The sequence below is a fragment of the Prunus dulcis genome, chromosome 1 (genome assembly GCF_902201215.1).
Source record: "Prunus dulcis chromosome 1, ALMONDv2, whole genome shotgun sequence".
Lineage (NCBI taxonomy): Eukaryota > Viridiplantae > Streptophyta > Magnoliopsida > Rosales > Rosaceae > Prunus > Prunus dulcis.
The window spans coordinates 41,272,333-41,295,886 of record NC_047650.1 but is presented as its reverse complement, the minus strand read 5'-3'; the positions used below and the strand labels follow the sequence as shown (position 1 = coordinate 41,295,886).

General features: G+C 38.0%; 3 protein-coding genes and 1 long non-coding RNA gene across 8 annotated transcripts in view; 2 read left to right on the top strand and 2 right to left on the bottom strand.

Annotated features, from left to right (window-relative positions):
- The first annotated feature begins 3,083 nt into the window (after positions 1 to 3,083).
- LOC117616739 (disease resistance protein RPV1-like) lies at positions 3,084 to 7,540 on the top strand. The gene is made up of 5 exons (XM_034346141.1): positions 3,084 to 3,730; positions 4,011 to 5,139; positions 5,711 to 5,989; positions 6,091 to 6,657; positions 6,749 to 7,540. Exons 1-5 carry the CDS (start codon positions 3,198 to 3,200, stop codon positions 7,352 to 7,354), a joined length of 3,114 nt encoding a protein of 1,037 aa, XP_034202032.1. The 5' UTR covers positions 3,084 to 3,197; the 3' UTR covers positions 7,355 to 7,540.
- Positions 7,541 to 12,297: 4,757 nt separating this feature from the next.
- On the bottom strand, positions 12,298 to 16,588 carry LOC117616642. Of its 5 annotated transcripts, none has more exons than XR_004584153.1 (6): positions 16,483 to 16,588; positions 16,290 to 16,406; positions 14,769 to 15,285; positions 13,361 to 14,269; positions 12,796 to 13,241; positions 12,298 to 12,626 (listed from the first exon to the last, which is right to left on the bottom strand). XR_004584153.1 is itself a non-coding variant. In XM_034346022.1 (4 exons), the coding sequence occupies exons 1-4, from the start codon at positions 16,571 to 16,573 to the stop codon at positions 13,495 to 13,497; spliced, it is 1,500 nt and encodes a 499-aa protein (XP_034201913.1). In that variant the 5' UTR covers positions 16,574 to 16,588; the 3' UTR covers positions 13,258 to 13,494. The 5 variants fall into 5 exon arrangements, 1 of the variants encoding a protein (XP_034201913.1); XR_004584155.1 differs by having other exon boundaries at positions 12,800 to 13,241; XR_004584154.1 differs by having other exon boundaries at positions 12,832 to 13,241.
- A 716-nt stretch (positions 16,589 to 17,304) lies between these two features.
- LOC117616476 (disease resistance protein RUN1-like) lies at positions 17,305 to 21,021 on the top strand. Its single transcript, XM_034345806.1, has 5 exons — positions 17,305 to 17,898; positions 18,101 to 19,193; positions 19,644 to 19,919; positions 20,039 to 20,602; positions 20,710 to 21,021. The coding sequence occupies exons 1-5, from the start codon at positions 17,375 to 17,377 to the stop codon at positions 20,842 to 20,844; spliced, it is 2,592 nt and encodes an 863-aa protein (XP_034201697.1). The 5' UTR covers positions 17,305 to 17,374; the 3' UTR covers positions 20,845 to 21,021.
- A 338-nt stretch (positions 21,022 to 21,359) lies between these two features.
- The window catches only part of LOC117616477, a 5,972-nt gene continuing 3,777 nt past the window's right edge, over positions 21,360 to 23,554 (bottom strand). Inside the window, exon 2 of the long non-coding RNA XR_004584141.1 lies at positions 21,360 to 21,763. This is a non-coding gene — a long non-coding RNA (uncharacterized LOC117616477). The remainder of the gene's footprint in view (positions 21,764 to 23,554) is intronic.

Here is a 23,554-nt window from a genome sequence, read left to right as displayed (position 1 = left end):
TACTCGTCTCTCTGCAACAAGCCCAACAAAGAGACGAGTAGTAACTTTGCTAACTTCGTACCTATAAATTGCAACCACTTTGGAATGTGCCTCAGATAATTCAGTTTGAGATACCCATGTTTTTAAGAAATCCTCAGCAATCTATCTGTTAATCAAAATATCCAAAATCCAATTTAAATTACCAGCTTGCCTTGCAATCTGCCCCACATCTTGCAAGTCTGACTCTGCTGCCTGAGAAAAATGGTGGCGAAGCAATTGCAAACATCCATCACAAGCTGACTCTACTTATCTCAGAAATTCGGTTTGCTCCGCAAAGGTACACCTACTACAAACCCCAGACAAGTCACACATAGAGCATTCACAGTGGGAGAGTGTATAATGAGGTGTATGTTAAATATACATCCTTTGTTATCGGAATCACCCGTAATGGAGATGTGTAAACGAGTGTAAATTTGCATAACCACCATGATATGCAAATTTAGATGCACATATACATCTTTTTTTAAATCTCTTGCATGTGGGGACCTACATGAGAAAATGTGAAAAAATGGACAAAAGTGGGACATATAGCAAAAAAGGTGAAAGAAATCAATTATATATCTTTAGATTTACATATTCCCTATTGGAGCAAAAATTACATTTACAACCCCCAGAGGTGTAAAGGGGATGTAAAAGTGGCTTTACGCCCCTAACAATACACCCTCCCATTATGGATGCTCTTACGAACTATACTCACAAAGAATAATGCTACTCTTACCACATTCTTATACCATGTTATGTGGCAGCTAAGATGGACATCCACATCAATTAAAATTATTTAATATTTTCTTTTCTTTTATGATTTATTCCAGTATTTGTTTTTCTAAGTGTCTTAATTAAAATATACTTAATTGATTTAATTGATGTAGCATGGACATGCCACATCATGTGGTATAGAAATGTGGGATAAAAATGTGGTGAGTGTATCATTACTCTATTCTAATAGTTTACTCCTCACTCAAAAGCATGAATGTTTTTACCAAACTATAGGAAAAGCTTGACTGAACCTATAAATAGATTGAAAACATACGCTAATTAAATAAAGAGAAAAACTACCAATTTTATTTGAACAACCATAATAAAAATCATTTACATTAAGCTTAAATTCGGAGAGAGAGAGAGAGAGAGAGAGAGAGAGAGAGAGAGAGAGAGAGAGAGAGAGAGAGAGAAAGAGAGTTTTTATTTCAATTTTCAGTATTTATTTATTTAACGTACAAAATGACCAATATGCCCTTATATTTAACAGCAACATTGACAGAATGTAACGATAGGACCAATAGAGCGATTAATATATAGTTAATGGACTATTTGAACGAATAATTTAATTAAGGGACCAAAATGTAAATCGAGTACAAATTTGAGGACCATTTGAGTAATTTACCCCTTATCTTTGGAAGTTCACTTCATGTCTTTGGAATGCTTCTGCAAAACTACCAATTTGTTTCCTAACATGTGCAGGATCAACATCATAGAAAATTGGCAAAACCATTTGGCTAAGTCTTCTTCTTCTACACTCTATGATCTTCTCCAGCTCCCTAAGACACCATGTGGAATCTGCATACCCATTTGAGAAGACGAAGACAGAGAGAGATCCTAGACTGTTCGATTGCTTGCTTTAGTTCTTCTGATATATTTTCACCTCTTTGTAGTTAGTTCTCATCAATCTAGCGGTCATCCCGTTGTCTTTTAATGTACAATAGAGGTGGTCTATAAAGGTCCTGCGTGTGTCTTCACCGCTAAAGCTCAAGAACACTTCGTATTTCCAATGTTTTGAGGAATTGGATGGTGAGGATGAAGAGGAGGCTTCAAGTGATGTACTGGCGGCATCCATGGATTGTTCTTGATAGAGGTTTGTGTTTTACACAAATGATATGAAAATGTGAAAGTCAAATAATATGGATAGAATATTTTCTGATATATTTCATTTTCCGAAATGAGGTATTTATAATATAAGGTTACAAACCCTAGTAGGGTTATACTAGGAAATAATAAAAGTCCTAATTACATAATATCTATAGAAAAAGAAATAAATAAAATCCTAATAGAATAAGAAAGAAATATCATAATAGGACTAGGACATCTCACCAACACCCTAGTCAAGTCAAGTCCTCGTTTCAGTCCACACAAAAGCCTTCATTCATTGCATCGAGCCATTATGATAATTAATTTGAGGTTCTAAGAGCATCCACAGTGAGGGAGTGTATGTTAAATATACACATCGAGTCACCGAAATCGTCTCCAATGGAGAGATGTAAATGGATGTAAATATACACCACAATGGGGATGTAAAATAAAATGTATATTTACATCTATTGCAGGCGGGACCCACCAGAAAAAAGAGAAAAAAAATGAAGAAAAGTCAGTATAAAAGGTTGGGACCCACGGCTACACCCTCGAATTTACACCCCCTACTGGAACAAAAAAAATATTTATACCCCCAGAGATGTAAAGGGGATGTAAAAGTGGCTTTACACCCTTGAATTTATACACTCCTGAATGCTCTAAGGCAAGAGAAAAACTTTCCTGGCACAGGTATGCCAGGTCAGTTTTCCAACTCATTATCCCAAGCCAATAGAATACTGCCACATGCCAATCTTCTTTAAAAACTTTTTAATAATTTATTTTAATAAAAAAAATCAACCAAAAAAATAAAATTTCTCTCTCATCCCATCTCTACATTCGTGCCAGCCTTTTTACTCCCCAACTATTTTTTTTCTGTCCCAAACTCAATTAATGTTTTACTTTCTTTTCTTTTTTTGCCATTCCTCTTGCGTCTTATGCAAAAACCTTCCATCTGTTCAAAATTGTTCTTGTCTCTGTTCAATCCCTCTCCTTCCTCTCTTTTATACGTAGAATTTTTTTATATTTTATTTTTTTTAACGAAGTGATTTATGTATTGCTACAACTAATGACATTTTTTTATAATGAAGTAATGCTAATAAAATTTAGTTTGCTGTACAATTTTGTTTCTGATATTAATAACTCAAAGCAGAAGTATGTTTTTTTTTTTTTTCGCCTGATATAAATAAGTCAAAGAAGAAATATGGGGGCTACATCGTAAATGAACACTCAGATCTAGCCCTCTAACGCAAAACCTTTTTCTAGAAAACTAATCAGAAGAAAAACTTGCTCAGCAGACGAGTCTGAAGGAACAAGTAATGGATACCAGTACAGCCGTTGAAGCCTCCTCTCCAACCTTCTCATCCTCATCATCCTGCTCCTCAGACGATGAGATGTACGATGTGTTCTTGAGCTTTAGAGGTGAAGACACACGCAAGACCTTCACCGACCACCTCTACTGGAGGTTAAAACATGCTAGAGTCGACGTGTTTATTGACGAGAATGAAATAAGAGGAGAAATTATTCCAGACGAACTCAAGCAAATAATCGAGCGGGCCAGGATCTCTGTCATCATCTTCTCAAGGAGGTATGCGGATTCCATATGGTGTCTTGAGGAGCTGGAGAAGATCATGGAGTGTAGAAGAACACTGGGGCAAATCGTTTTGCCAATTTTCTACGATGTTGATCTTAGTGATGTTAGGGAACAAACTAAGAGTTTTGCAGAAGCATTTCAGACACTTGAAGAACGCTTCCATGGAGTTAAAGATAAGGAAGAAAAGATACAGTCGTGGAGAAAGTCTCTAACTGAAGCTGCAGGTCTGGACAGCCTTGTTTTTAGCAAGATTGATGGGTAATTACTTATTTCCATTTCATTGTTTTTTTCTTCATTTTGGTAATGTTATTCCCGACCCATCTTTGATCCAAGTGTAATGCAGAGCTTAGAAACTCTGATCTATTCACATGGATCAGGATCAACATAGTACACCTCAATTATATTTCTAGTAATGTTTTCAGTGAAGTTTACAAAATTTTAGTAGGATATTAAAAGTTTGGTTCACCAATTTCTAAATAAGATATTAGTTCAATTTAATTTAATCTTACTTTTTCTCAATTTTGATTTTATCTACCAGGTATGAAGGAGAGTTTATCAGGAAAATTATTGACGATATCAATAGAAAATTGAAGAGCACATGCTTAGGCATAGTTGGAATAGAATCTAGCAAGCAAGAAATTAGTAACTATATACAAGTTCAAGTTGGAATAGATTCTCGCTTGCAAGATATTAGTACTCATTTAGATGTTGGAGGATCAAATGATGTTCGCATAATTGGAATTTGGGGTATGGGCGGAATGGGTAAAACAACGGTTGCAGAAGCAATTTTCAACAAGTATCATCCTAGTTTTGAAGCTAATAGTTTCCTTCAAAACATGAGGGAAAGGAAACTGGTTGATCTTCAAGAACAACTTCTTTTTGATATCGTCAAATTGACCAAGGTAGAAGGAAACAATGTGGGTGAAATGATGGACGAGATAAAGAAAAGACTTCAAAGAAGAAAGGTACTTGTTATACTTGATGATATCTGTCATGTAGACCAACTAAAGGCATTAGCTATTAAACGTGACTCCTTTGGTCGAGGAAGTAGAATTGTTATAACAACAAGAAAAAAACATTTGCTAAAGATGATTGAAGTGGATAAGATATGTTGCCTTGAAGCAATGAATGAAGTAGAAGCTCTTGAGCTACTTAGTTTGCATGCCTTTAAACGTCGTTGTCCAAGTGAAGGATTTCTTGAACTCTCAAGCGAAGTTGTTGGTTACTGTGGTGGTTTGCCACTAGCACTGAAAGTTTTAGGCTCTTCTCTATACAATGGAAGCACAACAGAATGGAGAAATGCATTGGATAAATGGAAAAGTCTTCCTCCTAAGGAAATTCACGAAAAGCTTAAAGTAAGCTATGATGAGCTACCTGATAATTACCTGAGAGATGCATTCCTTGATATATCATGTTTCTTCATTGGAATGGACATGAACTATGTCATGCAAATATTGGTCCGTCGTGGCTTTTCTCCGGTAATAGGACTGAGTGTCCTCCTTGAAGAGAGCCTCTTAACTGTTGGTGAAGATAACAAGTTGATGATGCATGATTTGGTTCGAGACATGGGCAGAGAAATTGCACGTGCACAATCCCCTAACATCGCTGGAGAACGTAGTAGATTGTGGCATCAGGAAGATGTAAAAGACGTATTGAGGAACAAATCTGTAAGTACATTCACAATCTGATTGTTTAAATGCAGGTAGTTAGAGAAGTTTATGCATATCCTACATCTAATAAATTTAATGCCTTGGACGTGCCAACAATATACAATACAATGTCGTGTATACATATTAGATTTCGGGGGGTTAAATATCCATTTATCACTGAGTAACAAAATTGATCATTGTGTAACACAACGTTTACAATTTATATAGATATACCAGTAGTTTTTCGCTAAGTAAACTGAGAGAGCGGCATTAAAATAATTGTTAAAGATCTTTTTGGTTACTGGGTTTTACACAAAATTTCAATTTGGTACCTAAGAAAAAAATAATGTAGTCAAATGGGTCACTGGTATAACCCAATGTTACAATAGCGCATGAGCTAGTTAACTAAAAATGGCATGTATATAAATTGTAAACTTTGGGTAGATAGAGAAGAGAGGAACTGGTTTTATTGAATTATCTCAAAATCTTTTTATTGAATTATATGGCTTTCCAGGGGTACCCTTTTCTTACTTCGTTCCCTTTTCTTCTTTCTTTTTGTCTTTTTCATTTTCTTTTTTGCTTCTAACAGGGAACAGAGGAAATTGAAGCACTCACTTTAGATTTGCAAGAATCTGAGGATCCTAGCTTCAGTACAGAAGCATTTAGAAGAATGTGCAGATTGAGATTGCTCAAACTCAATTATGTACAGCTGACTGGAAGCTACAAGCATATTTCCGAAGAGTTAAGATGGTTATGTTGGCATGGATTTCCTCTGGAGGTCATACCAAAAGACTTTTATCAAAAAAACCTAGTTGCTATTGACATGAGCCATAGCAAGCTCATACGAGTTTGGGAGGATTCCCACGTGGTACAGTATAATCATAACCTCAACCAATTCATTAATCCGTTCCTCCATGCTTTCTCACTTCTATTTGAATTTTGATTTTTGTTTTCCGTTTTGTCTAACAGTTTCTTTCGGAGTTGAAGTGTCTTCATCTCAGCCATTCCGCTTGCCTGAAACAATTACCCAACTTTTCAAGACTCCCAAATCTCGAGGAATTGATACTCAGAGGCTGTAAGCGTTTGTTATGGGATCGCTATTCCATGATGAGATGGTTGGACAAGCTTAAATTGTTAGATCTTGGGTACTGCAACTTAACTGAACATAAAGTTGTTAATGAGCTTTGTTTTCTACGTTCTTTAAAAATTTTACGTCTGGATGGAAATGGTTTCGATTGGCTACCTTGGCTCAGTTCTCTTTCCGAACTTGAAGAGTTAACTTTAAATGATTGCAAAAACCTTAGACGAATCAGTGATTTACCAAAGACTTTGAAATTCCTGAAAGCGAATTACTGCACTGCACTAGAAAGCATTAAATATTTTCCAAAGAGGTTGAGTATGAGAGAATTGGATCTGAAGGACTGCCGAAAACTCAAGGATATTTCAGACTTGGGTGCCTTGTTACACTCCACGGAAACGATTCATATGGAAGGCTGCACCAATCTCAGTGCTCGGTTTAAGGAGGGTGTGCTAAAGGTAATCTCTATCTTTATCCGACTCGTATGCATACATTCACGCACATTCAAGATTTGTATTGCTTATGCAAAACTTGCTCCACATGCTATAGGAATGGGCCACGAGCGGAGGGGGTGGCGTTTTCTTCTCTGGAAATGATATTCCTTCGTGGTTCACAGCTGTGGTCAATGAGAATGAAATTGTCTATATCGATGTGCCGAATTGTGGCATAGGTGCCTTGACTGTGTGCGTCATTTATTCCTCAGACGACTCGGACTCTAGTGGGAAACTTTATTTGACAGTTGCGAATCGTACCCAGCGCACTGCATTTTCCATATTTCCAATGACCGTCTCTGGAGTGACTCCCCATGAAGATTATCTCTGGCTTGGACGTATACCAAACAATGTTCTCAATCTGAAAGGCGGGGACAAGGTTCATGCTCGCGCAGAATTCTTAAGAGAAGAGGGCAAGAAGCATTTAAAGTTGAAGAAAACAGGACTCTGTCTAGAAGAGAGTGTTTCTATACATGCAGGTAAGGTACATGAGATGGAATGGGAGTCTAAACCATATACATATCCTGATACTGATGATGACGCGTGGCCAAGCAAACCCTCGCATAACCTCGTACGGAAAACGACACGGTTGTCGGTAAAGGAAGTTAACTTGCAACTGCAAGGCAACTTGATGCCTCAAAAAGGAAAGCGAAGGAGTGAATAGTCTGAAGAAGCGTTTGATGATGACGCGTGGCCAAGCAAACCCTCGCATAACCTCATACGGAAAAAGACACGGTTGTCAGCATAGTCTGAAATATTGATAATATCGAGGAAATATCGAGGATATTTCGAGCCATGTACATATCGTATAAATATCGACAATAATATCGAAAAATATTGATGTCGATAATTTCGCTCACATTTCAACAATATTTTGTCAGAATATCGGTGTAATATCGCTAATATATCGAAAATATCAATGTTAAGGAAAAAAAAGTTTTAAAAAAAAAAAGGGAAAAAGGGGAGAAAAAAGCACAAAGGGGAGGGATATGAACCCCTCCCATTTTACTCCTCCAACACCTTAAACACCATATCACTTATGTTTTTGTGATAATATGCTAAAATATTTATATTTATATGGGTGATATGTTAACAATTAGTGGTATGTTAACAATTACATGCAAAACTATTTTGGGGATTTATCATTTGATGACTATTCTTCACAATACACTTACTCTACACATACAGATGATGAAGATAGTGAAAAATTTGAACCTCGTAGGAACTCTATGTGGTACTAAGTCACTCATGTATCTTACCATGCAACGTATACAGTGTAAAATATTATAGTAAATCATTATATATAAATGATTACGGTGTATTTAATCTTTTTTCATTAATTATTACATATTTTTTACACTCAAAGTGTTTGCCCGCTTGCTGTATAATTTACTTAAATTAGTTAATCCATCATGCAATGCATTTTCTTATATTATTTTTTGTGATAAACTCATAGATCATTGACTAAATAAACATTCTCCAAAGTTTCAATAAAAATTTCCAAGTTTTTCTTACAATTTCCGTGGTTTTTATTCAATTTTTATCGATATCGATAATATCCTGATATTTCCATCGAAATTTCCATATTTTTAGACTACCGATATTTCCGATATCATCGATATTTTAGACCTTGGTTGTCAGGAAAGAAAGTTTACTTGCAACCGCAAGGCAACTTGATGCCTCAAAAAAGAAAGCGAATGAGTGAAGTGCGTGAAGAAGCATCTGAAGAAGTATGGATGAAGTGGCTATTGACAGCAACCGCCCCGAATTTTTCGAAACCCGAGACGAATCCTGTGGAATTCCCGCCATCACCGACATCACCTTGATGTCGGGCCCACTTCTGAAACTATATCCTCTTTTCCCAAAAAGGAATAAGGGTACGAGACTTTCTACCGAAATTTCGACAGTCTCCCTTGTAAATTGAACATTTCCCAGAATTTCAACCTGCATAAAACACATTTAATATCCACAACTGACAGCATGCACAATGTAATAACATGCAATTCACATAACGGCCTCCGGCCTTCAAATAATTCGAAACAAAACCACCTACCAAGCTCTTAAATCAAATAATGAAAATAAACCATGCATTTAATAAACTCCAATAATAATTATGAATGCCAAACGCAGTTTACCTCATCTAACTTTCTCAAATTATTCAACATAAGTAAAGTTTAGCCCGTGGCCGCACCTATGGCCGCACCTAGGCACTATCCTAGGCTGCCTACTTACCCTTGCTGAGGGATTAAGCCACAGGTAATTCTTTCCCTAAAACCATTTACTTTAGGTCACAACTCACCGATATAATCTTTAATTTATCTCCCTAATAATTACATAATCTCCCAATGTCACATCCCGGGATCAACTCCGCCGTAGCACGATATTGTCCGCTTTGGGCCTCCCTCACTGCCCGCACGATTTTGTTTCTGGGAACTCACGAGCAACTTCCCAGGGTGGTCACCCATCCTGGCCTCCAACTCGCTTAACTTCGGAGTTCCTACGACTCCGAAGCCAGTGAGCTCCCAAAAGGCCTCGTGCTAGATGGATGCTGGTGTGCACATATAAGGCACATCACCCCCTCTCCGTTGGTTGATGTGGGATCTTACAATCCACCCCCTTAAGGGCCCGACGTCCTCGTCGGCACACTCGCACCACACGGCAGAGTGGCTCTGATACCAAATTGTCACATCCCGGGATCAACTCCGCCGTAGCACGATATTGCCCGCTTTGGGCCTCCCTCACTGCCCGCACGGTTTTGTTTCTGGGAGCTCACGAGCAACTTCCCAGGGTGGTCACCCATCCTGGAATTGCTCCAGCCTCCAACTTGGTTAACTTCGGAGTTCCTACGACTCCGAAGCCAGTGAGCTCCCAAAAGGCCTCATGCTAGATGGATGCGGGTGTGCACATATAAGGCACCCCCTCTCCGTTGGTTGATGTGAGATCTTACACCCCATACACCGGAACATCCAACGCCACGTATGGGGCCTGTCAACACGCCGGAAAATCTTACGCCACGTGTAACCTATCATCTCATATCACATAATCTCCCCATACGCTGGAACATCCAATGCCACGTATGGGGTCTGTCAACACGCGAAAAATCCAATGCCACGTGTGACCTCTCATCTCATGTCACATAAGCTCCTCATACGCCGGAACATCCAACGCTATGTATGGAGTCTGTCCACATGCCGGAAAATCCAACGCCATGTGCGACCTAACAATCACATCACATAATCTCCCTATACGCCGGAACATCCAACGCCACGTATGGGGTCTGTTAACACGTCGAAAAATCCTACGCCACGTGTGACCTATCATCTCATATCACATAATCTCCCCATACCCCGAAACATCTAACGCCACGTATGGGGTCTGTCAACACATTGGAAAATTCAACGCCACATGTGACCTAACAATCCCAGGGTGGTACTTACACAGTGAAAACAAACCTTTTTATATCTTTAATATATATATATAAAGACACACACATATACATTAATTTCCCCCATTAAATAATAATACTTATTTCCGATTTCCCCTATTTTAAAACAATAAATTTCTATCCTAAACCCACCTAATCAACAATAATTTAACTAACAATCAAGACCTGTCTTTATGGTCATTTTAATCCTCCTGGGAGGGTGAAACTACCCCGGAAGACTCACTGTCAACCAAGAGTCAAACTAACCCAAACTTGGTCAAGTGGGCCCCGGGGCCAACGACCTCCAAATTCTGATCCAAAAGTTCATATGGGTTCAAGGTTTAGGACACTAGTCCTGCAAGTTTAGTCCATATCGGACGGTCGGATCGCTCACGATCGCACGATTGGACGGTTGCTGTAAACCTAGTCATAGGTTGGCATTTCCATAGTATTCGGGACTCTGTTCTACAATCCGTCGAATCCTACACGATCCTAAGGATGTCTAGATTATCATACTTTAACTTCAAGACGATCCAACGGTTCAAACCTATCGAACCCGGATAACACACAATATGCGAAATCTGTTCGATACTCGAACGGTATCCAAATTGAAATCCGAGCACATCTACGTGCTCGTGAGGACCAACAGATCACCTCGGGACACAATGCCCCTTTTATACAGTGCCCACGCGCTGGCAGCGCGTGGGTGTCCAAAGCGATACCCCATCAACAGAAAAACTCAAAATCATGGCTCAAGACTCCTACTCTAGGTGTAACACCCTATTTGGAACCACTTTTGTTCTTGGACCTACCCCAAAAACTGATCGCAAGTAGCCGGAATCGCGATCTTAAAATTGGCCAAAATCCAATTCGAAAATCAGACAATCTAGGCTCAAAATTAATGAAATCCTACCCAACCATCAGCTAGATTATGAAGAAAGGATGAATTTCCATACCTTGAGCACCAAAAACTGCGGCTGGACGATGGAGAACGAAGTCGGCAAAAATTGGGCAAAAAACCAGCCATTTCACAGCTTTTTCTGGCTGCTGGAGCGTCGGCCGATGTCGGAGAAGGGTCTGGCCTTAACGCTGGGGCTGAGCCGGTCCTTTTGGCACCGGTCCTATCCGCAGCCGTGGCAGGTGGCCGGAGTTTCAGAGAGAGAGAGAGAGAGAGAGAGAGAGAGAGAATCTGATTATCAAACCCTTTTCTCCAAAATTACGGAGAGAGAGAGAGAGAGAGAGAGAGAGAGAGAGAGAGATTGAGAGAGAATCTGATTTTTATCAAACCCTTTTTTCCAAAATTACGGTTATGCCACTAAGGGTATTTTGATTGTATCTCTCTCGTTACAACTCTAATTCGAGCTCACTACGTGTCTACAGACTCATCTCATCTTTCTCTACGCAACGGTATAGTCGGAATTCTCAAATTCCTTCCTGATCAAAAAGTCAACTTTAAACCAAATAAAATATTCTATGGGCAAAATGGTCTTTTTATGAATAAATTAATATTTACCAATTTATTTAGGACCGGGTCGTTAAGTGGTGGTTTTTTGGGTAAATAAGGGTTAATTGTTCTATTAGTCCTTAAACTTTGATCCGATTTGCATTTGAGTACCTCAATTTTCAAAATGATTTCCGTAGTCTTTAACTTTGTTTGTTTTGGACAAATGGTCCTGCCGTCAATTTTGTTAACTTTTTCTGTTAAATGCAGGGGTAAAATTATATTAAAACCAAAAAAATGAATAAAAAATTATATCTATAAGATAACAATTAAATCAAATCAAATAAAAAACAAAAAAAAATAAAATAATAATCATGTTTTGGGGGAGTAGAAATTGAGTAAAAAGGGGGAGAGAGAGTTTAATTTTAATTTTCTTTTTTTAAAATTTTTTATTCATATTTTTATCAATTTTGATACAAAAATACCATTTTACCCTCGCTTTTAACAAAAAAGTTAACAAAATTGACGGCAGGACTATTTGTCATAACGAAAATAAAGTTAAAGGACCATGAGAACCATTTTGAAAATTGAATTACTCAAATGCAAATCGGGTTTAAATTCAAGGACTAATAAAACGATTAACCCAGTAAATAATTATGTTGTCTTCTCTTCTCTACAAGCATGTCCGTTTCATCATCTTATTTGTAATTAACATAAAAGATTCATAATTTTCTCCCTCTTGTTCTGGTAAAACCCTGTCCATCATCTTGGTTTTTTTGTCCGATGTTAATTAATAGAATGATTATATTTGGCAGCCATAATGAAGTTGTTAATTCACCCTCCATTTAAATACCAACGAGGTTTTCTTGATTAAAATCTTCGGGTATGACCTCCAGAAGAAATCCATACCAACGAGGTTCTCTTTCGAAAGATGCTATTAACTACCAGTCAGCTTTATGTAATTGAGTTTGACCAATCTCGTCTTCACATCCTTGTAAATGCTTCTGTACTGAAGCTACGCTCGTCAGATTCTTGCAAATCTGAAGTGAGTCCTTCAATTTCCCCCGTTTCCTGTTAGAAGAAAAAAAAAATTAAAGGGGCAAAGTAAGAAGGGGGTTATTTGCATGTAAAAAGATGTCACATATACACATGAAGAAAAGCCATGAATTGGATGTATGAACTACATGAGAGGCATAAAATTTATTAGATGTGGGATATACGTGTACTTCTCTTTCATTACCTACATGCATGTAATACAACTGATAGCAAATGTTACCAATTGGTTCCTCAGCAGGCGTTTTACATTTCATGATTCCACAATCTACTAGGCCTTCCATGTAAAGATTTTGCACGTCCGATTTCTCTGTTCAAGTCTCGAACCAAACCATGCATCATCAACTTGTTTTTTTTTTTTTTAATCACCAACAGTTAAAAGGCTCATTTCTATTACTGGAGAAAAGCCACAACCGTCCAATAAATGCATGACATAGTTCTTGTTCATTCCAATGAAGAAACAAGATATATCAAGCAATGTATCTCTCGGGCAATCATCAGCTAGCTGAACATAGCTTATTTTAAGCTTTACGTGAGTTTCCCAAGGAGAAAGTGTTTTCAATTTATCCAATGCAATTCCATTCGCTTGTGCTTTTTGTGCGTAGAGAAGAAATCAATGAGATTGCCAATTCCCTGCGAATTATGAAAATAAATCAATGAGATTGCACTACAGCTGTTGGATATATAGTCACGTTTGAAGTTTAATTGAAAAAATTAAAAAGCAATTCCAATCAAGCCGTTGGATAGCTTACAACAGCTTGCCTTCAATAGCAGCTATCAGCTGGGGTCCATCTCGGGCTTCATTTTCACGTTGGCTGCTCGCTCAGCATCCGATCGTCGGCTCCACCATTTTGAGTGCGACTGGAATCTCGGGCTATATTCCGCTTTATCTTGGGCTTGGGGGAAATTTTGGCCTGGCCGGTAAACAATCTGGGCTAGAACTCAATTTTTGGATTTGGCCTGCTCCAGTTGGAGATGGCACAAGGGCGCCGTCATGCTCATGAGAGAAAAACCCATTTGGGATAGGCGGCAAACTGGCTGGGGCAGGAGACAATAAGCCTGGAAAGTGACGCGTTTCATCAATTTGCAGGAATCCTCCTCCTCCTTCTCCTCTTCCTAGATCTTCAAGATTATTACAAATACTTCCCATGAAGTCTTCGTCATGAGAAGAAATGGTGGGAATCAAAGGCTTCTTGTGATCTGAAGTGGAAGAAGAATGAAGGCTTGTTTTGTTGATGGAGGCGAGTCTTGCGGCTGGTGAGAGGCCGCCATCACCGGAGGACGGTGAAGAGGAAGTGCTGGTAAAGCGTTGGACTAAGGACCTGAACTCACTAGGATTGGCTTGGATGACCACAGTCCGGCAGCGTTTCACAACTGCATGAGGTGGTCGCTTCTTTATCTTGACCGACGCTTTGTTGACTTTGAAAGCAGTGGGCCGTGGGCCTTGGGGTTGAATGTGAGCATCTTTTGGGCCTCCAATATCTAAACGAGTACTAATTTCTTGCAATCGAGAATCTTTTCCAACATGAACCTTTAAATCATTACTGATTTCTTGAATGCTTGAATCTAATTCTACTTGTTCGGTGACTACGTCTACGCATGTGCTCTTCAGTTTTCTGGTGATCTCGTCAACAATTTTTCTGATTAACATTCCTTCATACCTGATAGTTAAAACTCAAAATTGTGCAAAAGTAAGATTTATTAGGCCGCTGCAAGATTAAATTGAACTACCATCTTATTCATTATGACTACAGAGCTTGGGATTGAATAAGATTTGAATGTATTAGTTCAACATTTATCCAAAATTGCTGAATCAAAATCTCAGAATCCCACTACGATTTTGTAAACTTCTGAAAACTCTAATGGAAATATATTTAAATATAAATATTATAGCGGTGCACTATGTAAATCCATGTGAATCGACCAGCTCAATATCTGACCACACGTGTGATAGAAAGAGAGTGTTTATAAATTCTCGTATCAGTGATCCTAAACTCTGCATTACACTGATAAAAACCAAAGAAGATTTTGGCACTTAAATATTGTAAAAAGGAATCATTGAAATAATGCATGGTGGTGGTATGCAAAAAATAGGTCGGGAAAAAACATTAAGAAAAAGAAGAAAAGAATAAACAAAGATGGAAATAAGTATGTAGTTACCCTTCACTCTTCATATAAACAAGGCCGGACAAATTTGTGGCCTCAATTAGAGATTTTCTCCATGACCGCATCATTTCTTCCCAATCTTTAACTCCATGGTGGTTCACTGGAAAACTATCGATTTGTTTCCCAACATTTTTAGGATCAACATGATAGAAAATTGGCAAAACCATTTGCCCTAGTGTTCTTCTACACTCCATGATCTTCTCCAGCTCCTGAAGACACCCTATGGAAAATGCATACCCACTTGAGAAGATGATGACAGCGATTCTGGATTGTTCAATTGCTTGCATCAGTTTTGGTCCTCTTAGTTTATTCTCAGCAATAAAGACATCGACTCTGGCGTCTTTCAATGTCCAGTAGAGGTGGTCCGTGAAGGTCTTGCGTGAGTCTACGCCGATAAAGCTCAAGAACACATCATACATCTCATCATTTGTGGAGCAGGATGAAGAGGATGGAGAGGAGGCTTCATCCACTATACTGGTATCCATTAATATTGTTACTGCAGACTTGTATGCTGAACAAGTAGTTTCGTGCGATTAATTTTCATGAAAAAGGGCGTGTGCTGCACAAATAATAATACTGAATATTCAAACCCTCATTTCTGTCTACCAAAAACTATTCACCCTAGAGTAACCCAGCAAAGCAAAAATGATGCAGGGCAGCAACTATAAGCTGCTGTTCAGCGACCCAAACATACCCAAAATACAGAGAATAGAAGGATAAAGCAATAGAATTGAAGTTGGTACAAAGATAATTGAGTTCTAGGGCAAAATCCCAACAGAAACTCTATAGACTAACGTCTGAAATTATATTCATCAACAAAAACTAAATACAAGAGTCTCTAAATAGCCTAGTTATACTAGAATACACCAGCCAAGTATTCCTATTCCTAGTTTAATAAGAAACCCTAATTGACGAAGGAAATTAAAACCAAAACAGGAAATTGAACCAAATCCTAGTAAGAATAGGAAAACAAATAATAAAATAACCTATTAATCTATTATAACTAAAATTTAGCCTTATTGGCTGATGAGCCTATTTAGATTAGGAAGTCTAATAGATGCTCCTGCATCAAAAAAGAAGCAGCTAAACAACTTGGTAGTCGAAACAATTTGTCACAGACAAAACCAACACCTCCATAATCACTCTGCTGAGACCCGTCTACAGGCCCAGCTACTTGTACAAATACCATCTATATATTCCCTACTGTATTGAATAATGTTACTAGCCTCGGATGTATCTCATAGGAGATACTTGTATAAATTGCCTGACTCTATCTAGGGCAAAATTATGAATGAAATTTAATCTTTTCCTATCTCTCTATCTCTCTATTTCCTTTTTCTAAAAATTCTCTGGCAAGGTACCTATTATCTGCTATCAGAGCCGTTCATCCGATCGCGGCTAGATCTCTGTTCAGCCCCAAAATGAAATACGATGGGTTTTCAGAAAGGGAAATTGGCATAAGGTAACGAAGTAAATGAGAAAAACTAGAAGAGATTCAAAAGAACGATGAAAAACCTGGTTGCTCCTTTCCTTGCAACGACCCAGCCTCTCTGATGATGAATAAGAATTTTACATAAGGAAACCGATGACGAGAAATAGCCCTCTGATTCTGGACCAAACCTGATTCCCCAACTGATAAGAAAGAATTTGTGAGTCGTGACGCCAAGATAGGAAGAAAGGAGAAAGAGGGAGGAGGTGGAAAGCTGACCTGGTCGCGAGGGTAGAGACCGCAGAAGGAAAAGGGATTTTATTTTATTTTTTTTGGGGTCAAAATAGCAGAAGGTAAAGTGTAGAGACATAGCAGAAGGTAAAAGTTAACACCATTTTAGAAAGAAAAAAGAAACGCAAAAATTTACTTTCGGTCCCAGTAGTTGGCGGATTTTACCACTATTAACACTCGTATTTTGTTTTTCAGTGAAAGGTAGCAAGGGGGTGGAGATTTACTCACAAACTACACTACATTAGTGTCTAGTGGTTTAACTATATTAGTTCCAATTTTGTTGATTTTATTTTTATATTTTCAGTTCGAAGCAATAAAGACACATTTTAGTTTCTATTAAATTCTTCTTAATTTTGTTAAATTTTGACCATGTATCCTTCCCTTTGATGATGAGGTTATGCTCGAGTCCCTCTAATGGTAAAATACAAGTTAGAGCTCTTCTCATTTTTAGGTACTATTTTGAAGATTAATCTTTCAAACAAATATGCATCTCTTAGTTAAAATTTGAGTGAATTTGGCTCGAGTGGAGCTAAATACTCCTATATGAGCAAGTGGTCCAAACTTAACGAAATTAGGAGAGATTTGACAAAAATTTGAAATGTGCCCTTAGAATTGCCCCAAATTTAAAACTAAAATCATAAATTTAAAACTATATGAACCACAGTGATAAAATCGACAAACTATGAAGGCCAAGAATGACTTTTTATATTAAAAATAAAAAAAAAATAAAAAAAATAACTAAACTAAACTATATGCTGTGGCTTAAGCTGGTGTGGCGCGCCTTAACCTTTGTGGACTGAAACGAGGAGTTGACTTGACTTGCGGTATTTCCATTTCCATATCATCTGTGTAAATCACAAACCTCTATCAAGAACAATCCATGGATGTCGCCAGTACAGCCCTTGAAGCCTCCTCTTCATCCCCACCCTTCTCTTCCACAGAACATTGGAAATACGACGTGTTCTTGAGCTTTAGAGGCAAAGACACACGCCAGACCTTCACAGACCACCTCTACTGGACACTAAAAGACAACGAGGTCAATGCTTACATTGACGAGAACGAGCTAAGAAGAGGGGAAAATATTCCAGACGAACTGAAGCATGCAATCGAACGGTCTAGGATCTCTGTCATCGTCTTCTCGAAGAGGTATGCGGATTCCACATGGTGTCTTGAGGAGCTGGAGAAGATCATGGAGTGTAGAAGAGCAAGATTAGGGCAAATGGTTTTGCCAGTTTTCTACAATGTTGATCCTACTCATGTCAGGAAACAAACTGGTAGCTTTGCACAAGCATTTCGGAGACATGAAGAGCGTTTCCGTGAGGATAAAGATAAAGTACAGAGGTGGAGATATGCATTTACTGAAGCTGCAAATTTGGCTGGTGCAAATCTTAGAAACACTGATGGGTAATTACACAAACTATTTTTTGTTTTTGTTTTTGTTTTTGCTGGATACACACACACTTCCTTGCTATTACCAAATGTGAATAAGGCTTAGGAGCTGTTATTTACCCCTTGCCAATGAGCTGTTCAAATTTGAGTTTAATCCTGCAGCTGCATAATAAATCTTAAAACTTACCTTTACTTAATTTTTAATTTGAACTGCCAGGTATGAAGGAAAATTTATAAGGAAAATTGTCGACCACATCACTAGAAAACTGAACAACACATGCTTAGACGTAGCCACCAACCAAATTGGAATAGAATCTCGTGTGCGAGAAGTCAGTAACTATTTAAATGTTGGACGATCAGATGATGTTCGCATTATTGGCATTTGGGGTATGGTCGGACTGGGTAAGACAGTAGTTGCAAAAGCCATTTTCAACAAATTTCATCAAAGGTTTGAAGGCAAAAGTTTCCTTTCAAAAGTGAGGGAAGGGGATATGGTTAAATTGCAAAATCAACTTCTTTGTGATATCTTGAAACCGGCCAAGAAAAAGGTACGTAGTATCGCTGAAGGGACGAAGGAGATAAAAAAAAGACTTAGCAGTATAAGGGCACTTGTCATAATAGATGATGTTGATTGTCATAAAAAATTAGATGAGTTAGCTATAAAACGTGACTCATTTGGTCCAGGGAGTAGAATTGTTATAACAACAACAAACGCGCATTTTCTAAGGATACTTGAGGTAGATGATACATATTTTCCACCAGCAATGAGTAATGAAGAAGCTCTTCAACTCCTTTGTTGTCGTGCCTTTACTGAGCGTCATCCTAGCGATGAAGAATATCTTGAACTTTCAAGAAAAGTTGTTGAATACTGTGGAGGTTTGCCACTGGCACTTGAAGTTTTAGGTTCTTATTTATGTAAAAGAACCAAAAGAGAATGGAGAAGTGCATTGCGTAAATTGAAAAGAAAGCCTCATGGGGAAATTCATGAAAAGCTTAAAATAAGCTATGATGGGCTAATTGATGATGAAGTGCAGGCTATCTTCCTTGATATATGTTGTTTTTTTATTGGAATGAACAAGGACCATGTCACGGCAATATTGGATGGTTGTGATTTTGATCCATTATTAGGAATTGGAGAACTCCATGATCGATGCCTTGTAAGTGTTGATGAAGGAAACAATCTGATGATGCATGATTTGCTTCGAGATATGGGCAGAGAAATCGTACGTGAAAAATCTCCTGGCATCAGAGGAAAACGTAGCAGATTGTGGGATCCTGAAGATGTAACAGACGTATTGATAACCAATTCTGTAAGTACATTCACAATCAAATTGGATTAAATGCATGTACGTAATGAAAGAGAAGTATATATGCATCCCTATCTCATAAATTGTAAGCCCAGAATGTGTCAACAAACATTATACAGCAGGTTGAATGAAAAGAGAAATAAAGCAGAGAAAGGAAAGTGTAAGATAGAAACTGAATGATTGAATCATCATAAATACAATAAAGAAAATGTAATACCTGTGCCGCCAGAAGCTGGCAAAGATACCTAACCAATGTAGAGAGTTTGTAAAATAGAACTAGTATATTTATTTGATCTAGAGGTACCGCAGCAGCTGATAGTAGATAATAAATGCTGCCTATACCTCTCTTTTAGTTCATACATCCAATTTATGGCTTTGCTTCATGTGTACAAATAATCTTTTCACTTGCAATTTAGCGTCTTCTTACTTATTTTCTTTTGTTTTTTCTTACAGGGGACAGAGAGAATTGAAGGGGTCACATTAGATTTGCAAGGATCTCAGGAGCCTAGCTTCAGTGCAGAAGCATTGAAAAATATGCAGGGACTCAGATTGCTCAAACTCAAAGGTGTAAAGTTCACGGGGGACTGCAAACATCTTTCCAAAAGGTTAAGATGGTTGTGTTGGCCTGGGTTTCCTCCAGAAGCCATACCAGAAGATTTCAATCAACCAAACATAGTTGATATCGACCTGAGTCATAGCTGCATACAAGTTTGGAAGGATTCTGACATGGTACACTATAATCTCAACCAAATCATTAATTCTTTCCCTCCAGGTTTTTTAAATACCAATGTCATGCTTTCTCTCATCTAGTTGGTTTTTTTACGTTTGTTTTCCCTTTTGTCTCACAGCCACTTGAGAAGTTGAAGTTTCTTAATCTTGGTTATTGCGATCGCCTGAAACAATCACCGGACTTTTCAAAACTCCCAAATCTCGAGAAATTGATACTCCAAGGCTGCAACAGTTTATCTGAGATTCACCATTCGATACTACAACTGAAAACCCTTAAATATTTGTGCCTTGCAGACTGCAACTTAACTGATGAAGCAATTCCTGAAGATCTTGGGGATCTAACTTCTTTAGAAGAGTTAGATCTAAGAGGCAATGTATTTAATGGGTTACCAACCCTTAGTAGGCTTTCCAGGCTTCAAAGTTTACAATTGACTAATTGCGCGAACCTTCGGGCGATCCCAGATTTACCAACTAATCTGGAAATCCTTCAAGCGGATGAGTGCATTGCATTGGAAGAAATGCCAAATTTTTCAAGAATGTTGTGCATGAGAGAATTGCACCTTAATCGCTCCCCAAAACTTACTGAGATTCCAGGCTTGGATAAGTCGTTGAACTCCATGACAAGAGTTCATATGGAATGGTGCATCAATCTCACTGCTGATTTTAAAGATGCAATCATACAGGTTCTCTCTCTCTCTCTCTCTCTCTCTCTCTCTCTCTCTCTCTCTCTCTATATATATATATATATATATATTAATTGCTTGTTTAAATCTTGCCGCACATCGTGTAGGGATGGAGTGCGTGCCGAAATGGTTGCCTTTTTCTTCCTACAAATGATTTTCCTTCATGGTTGAGGAGTGTCGACACCAAGGGTGAAATACTCGGTTGTGCCCCAAAGTTTTCGGTTTTGAATGAAAAGCTTTGACTATTTGCATCTATAGTTCAAATTTCTTCAACTATTGTGATTTTCGCATTTGTGCTATCAATTGTACCCAATGCATGGAACTTATTATCCTGCAGTGAAAATAAGCATGAGCACCAATCGGTTCAATTCGGGACACAAATATTTTTTAATGGAGTGATTGGACAATATTGCCTTTGATTTTAATCAAAAATTTGAAGTCGAGACTGACATATACTGGGTATGACGACAAGAATGACAGATCTAATATGAAGAATATGGACTAAAATGATGCGTTTGGTATACTATTCGTGACACAAAATTACCTGATGTGTATTTGCTTTTGTGTCTTAGGCTTAGCTATTGTCACCTGCACATGTACTCCACTGGGAGACTCACTTCCATTAATGGGTGATACAGCCAAGCACACGTCGCAAATGTTTTCTTTGGTTTTTAAATAGTCATAGTAATATGTTGCATTTACATCATCGTCACAAAAATATGGATCGATTTCGTCTACAACTGTAACAAACTAGCTCTTGAAGAGTGGTACCTCCTTTCCCAATATTCGATGAGGTGCCAAGTCTGAATTCTCTTCCCTTTGATATACCAAAACCGCAAGAATATTTACATTTTTTCTTGACATTAATGAGTTGTACTTTACACAGCAAGAACTACTACTTAAGGCTCTGAAAATAACATTTACCAAAAAGGAATCAGAGCGCTACCGCAGAATACAAGTAATAGACAAATCTGGAGTTATTTAAGCCAGTTGACGCCTAAACAAATCAGCACCATCCTCAACATCATCAGTTTTAATGGATCCACTTTGTGCCATAAGTATTCTGTACACTCTCTTGGAACAAACCTCACCCACTCTTCTGTCATCGCGAAGTAAACCTTCAGTTACCAAGTCCTTCAGCAGAAATTCCTTTTGATGAACCTGTCATTTCAATATAGAGCAACCAAGAAAATAGAAAAAAAAACCAAAGTAAATAGAATCTACAAAAAAGTGTTGAATTCTGCCTTGATATAGCAATGTACAAGCTGCTGAATGCAAGCATGCCTTGTGAAAAATGGTATATACATACATATATATATGTAATCAAATATCTATCTTATATCAATGCATATTGCAAAAGCACTAAGCATTAGGAGGGTACAAATTCAACTAAATATACCTTGCAAGTTAACCCTCCAAATCAGTGTACTTTTACAGGCATCAATTAACTCGGTCAAAGAAAAAAATTATACATCATTATAATTTACAGAGGCAAACAAAGCAACTTTGTTCACAGTGACATAAAACAGGCATATCATAATTCTAATTAACATATAGCGGAATTTCATGGCTGTACCGCATAAATGGTGAGTAGTCATTAGACATATTTCTCAGTAGTCATCTGCATTGCACAAACCATAAATGGCTATTCAGGAAGCAGAACCAGCTGAACCTAAAGTTGGACAAAATCCCTTCAAACCGGTTTGGTAAAAGGGGGGATAGTGACAATGACAAGATCCCAGTATCCCCCCACATTGGAAAAGTCGGGCATCTATGGGCAGTCTTTCCTTGCAAGCCAGTTTGCAAGGGAAACTCTGTCCATGGGTCCTAAAAAGTGGTATTAGAGCATAGCAAGATTGGAACTATCTGTGATCATGAAGCACTCAAATATGTTCATGGTTAATGACATGGGAATAGCAACACTAAGGGGGCCCATTTAAATGGATCACAACAATCCTACACCCCGAAGTGTGTGGAACTTGATTTTCACTGTTTTAATGGTGGACAAGATCAACAAGTTGGTTTCATAAATACAACAAGATCAGCTAGTCGGAATTTCAGGGTGGAAAATTTCTTTCAGTTTCAGCAAATACCAGAAAAAGATACTAAGCTTCTGGCTATACAGCGTCAAATCACAGCTGAAAAAAAATTTCCCAGTGTTGAACAGCAGAAAAATAGTGAAATAAAGCAATAAAATTGCAGTTCGAACGAAAATAAGAGTTCTAGGGCAAAGCAACTCTTACAGGAATTCTATAATATGATTTCTGGAATTAAATTAATAAAACTCGAATACAAAGTCTCTTAATAGGCCATTTATATTAGGATTACAGCACCCCTAGCCTGCTAGCCTTACTTATGAAAGTACCTAATAAATCTTAGCCTATTCTCTTTAAAAACTAACCTGGCTACTAATTGAAAGCACTAGGTGTTAGGATTTTGGCTCGTCAAATATGTCCTAATTGGTTTAGGATTGTTTTAGGAAAATTAGAGGTATACCAATTCTTGTCCTAGAGGGATTAGGAAAGAATTTCAGTTTTCCTTATTCAATTTAGGTTCTAGAAGTCTATTAGGATTTGGATAAGTGTAATTTCCTAATCCACTTAGGAATAGGAATTCAATCAGCCTTGGGACATGTAAGCCAACTCTATATCTATAAATAGGGTGTGGCAGGGCTTATTTTAGAGAGGAAAAACAGCCAGAGACAGCTGAGAGTTTTGAGATTAGTTCTAGGGTTTGCAAAAGTTCTGTAATCTCTATTATTAATCAAAGGAGCGGTGATTTCTCTACCTAGAGAAATCACAACTGGACGTATGTAAAAGTTCTGCCGAACCAGTATAATTCTTGTGTGTTTCCAAGTTTTCTAATATTTGCTAGTTTAGTCTATTGCCGTCAGTTACATTAAAGAACAAGATCTAGTGTGCGGATTATTTAACACTAGGACTGTAAGTATCA

Excerpts from the sequence above, each read along its gene's own strand:
- LOC117616739 (XM_034346141.1), top strand. The coding sequence starts at position 3,198 with ATGGATACCAGTACAGCCGTTGAAGCCTCCTCTCCAACCTTCTCATCC. Across the intron at positions 5,140-5,710 it reads ACGTATTGAGGAACAAATCT|GGAACAGAGGAAATTGAAGC; the intron begins GTAAGTACATTC and ends TGCTTCTAACAG. Across the intron at positions 6,658-6,748 it reads TTAAGGAGGGTGTGCTAAAG|GAATGGGCCACGAGCGGAGG; the intron begins GTAATCTCTATC and ends CACATGCTATAG.
- LOC117616642 (XM_034346022.1), bottom strand. The coding sequence starts at position 16,573 with ATGTCTCTACACTTTACCTTCTGCTATTTTGACCCCAAAAAAAATAAA. Across the intron at positions 16,407-16,482 it reads GTCTCTACCCTCGCGACCAG|TTGGGGAATCAGGTTTGGTC; the intron begins GTCAGCTTTCCA and ends CTTTCTTATCAG. Across the intron at positions 15,286-16,289 it reads GCAAGGAAAGGAGCAACCAG|CATACAAGTCTGCAGTAACA; the intron begins GTTTTTCATCGT and ends CTACTTGTTCAG.
- LOC117616476 (XM_034345806.1), top strand. The coding sequence starts at position 17,375 with ATGGATGTCGCCAGTACAGCCCTTGAAGCCTCCTCTTCATCCCCACCC. Across the intron at positions 19,194-19,643 it reads ACGTATTGATAACCAATTCT|GGGACAGAGAGAATTGAAGG; the intron begins GTAAGTACATTC and ends TTTTTCTTACAG. Across the intron at positions 19,920-20,038 it reads TTTGGAAGGATTCTGACATG|CCACTTGAGAAGTTGAAGTT; the intron begins GTACACTATAAT and ends TTTGTCTCACAG.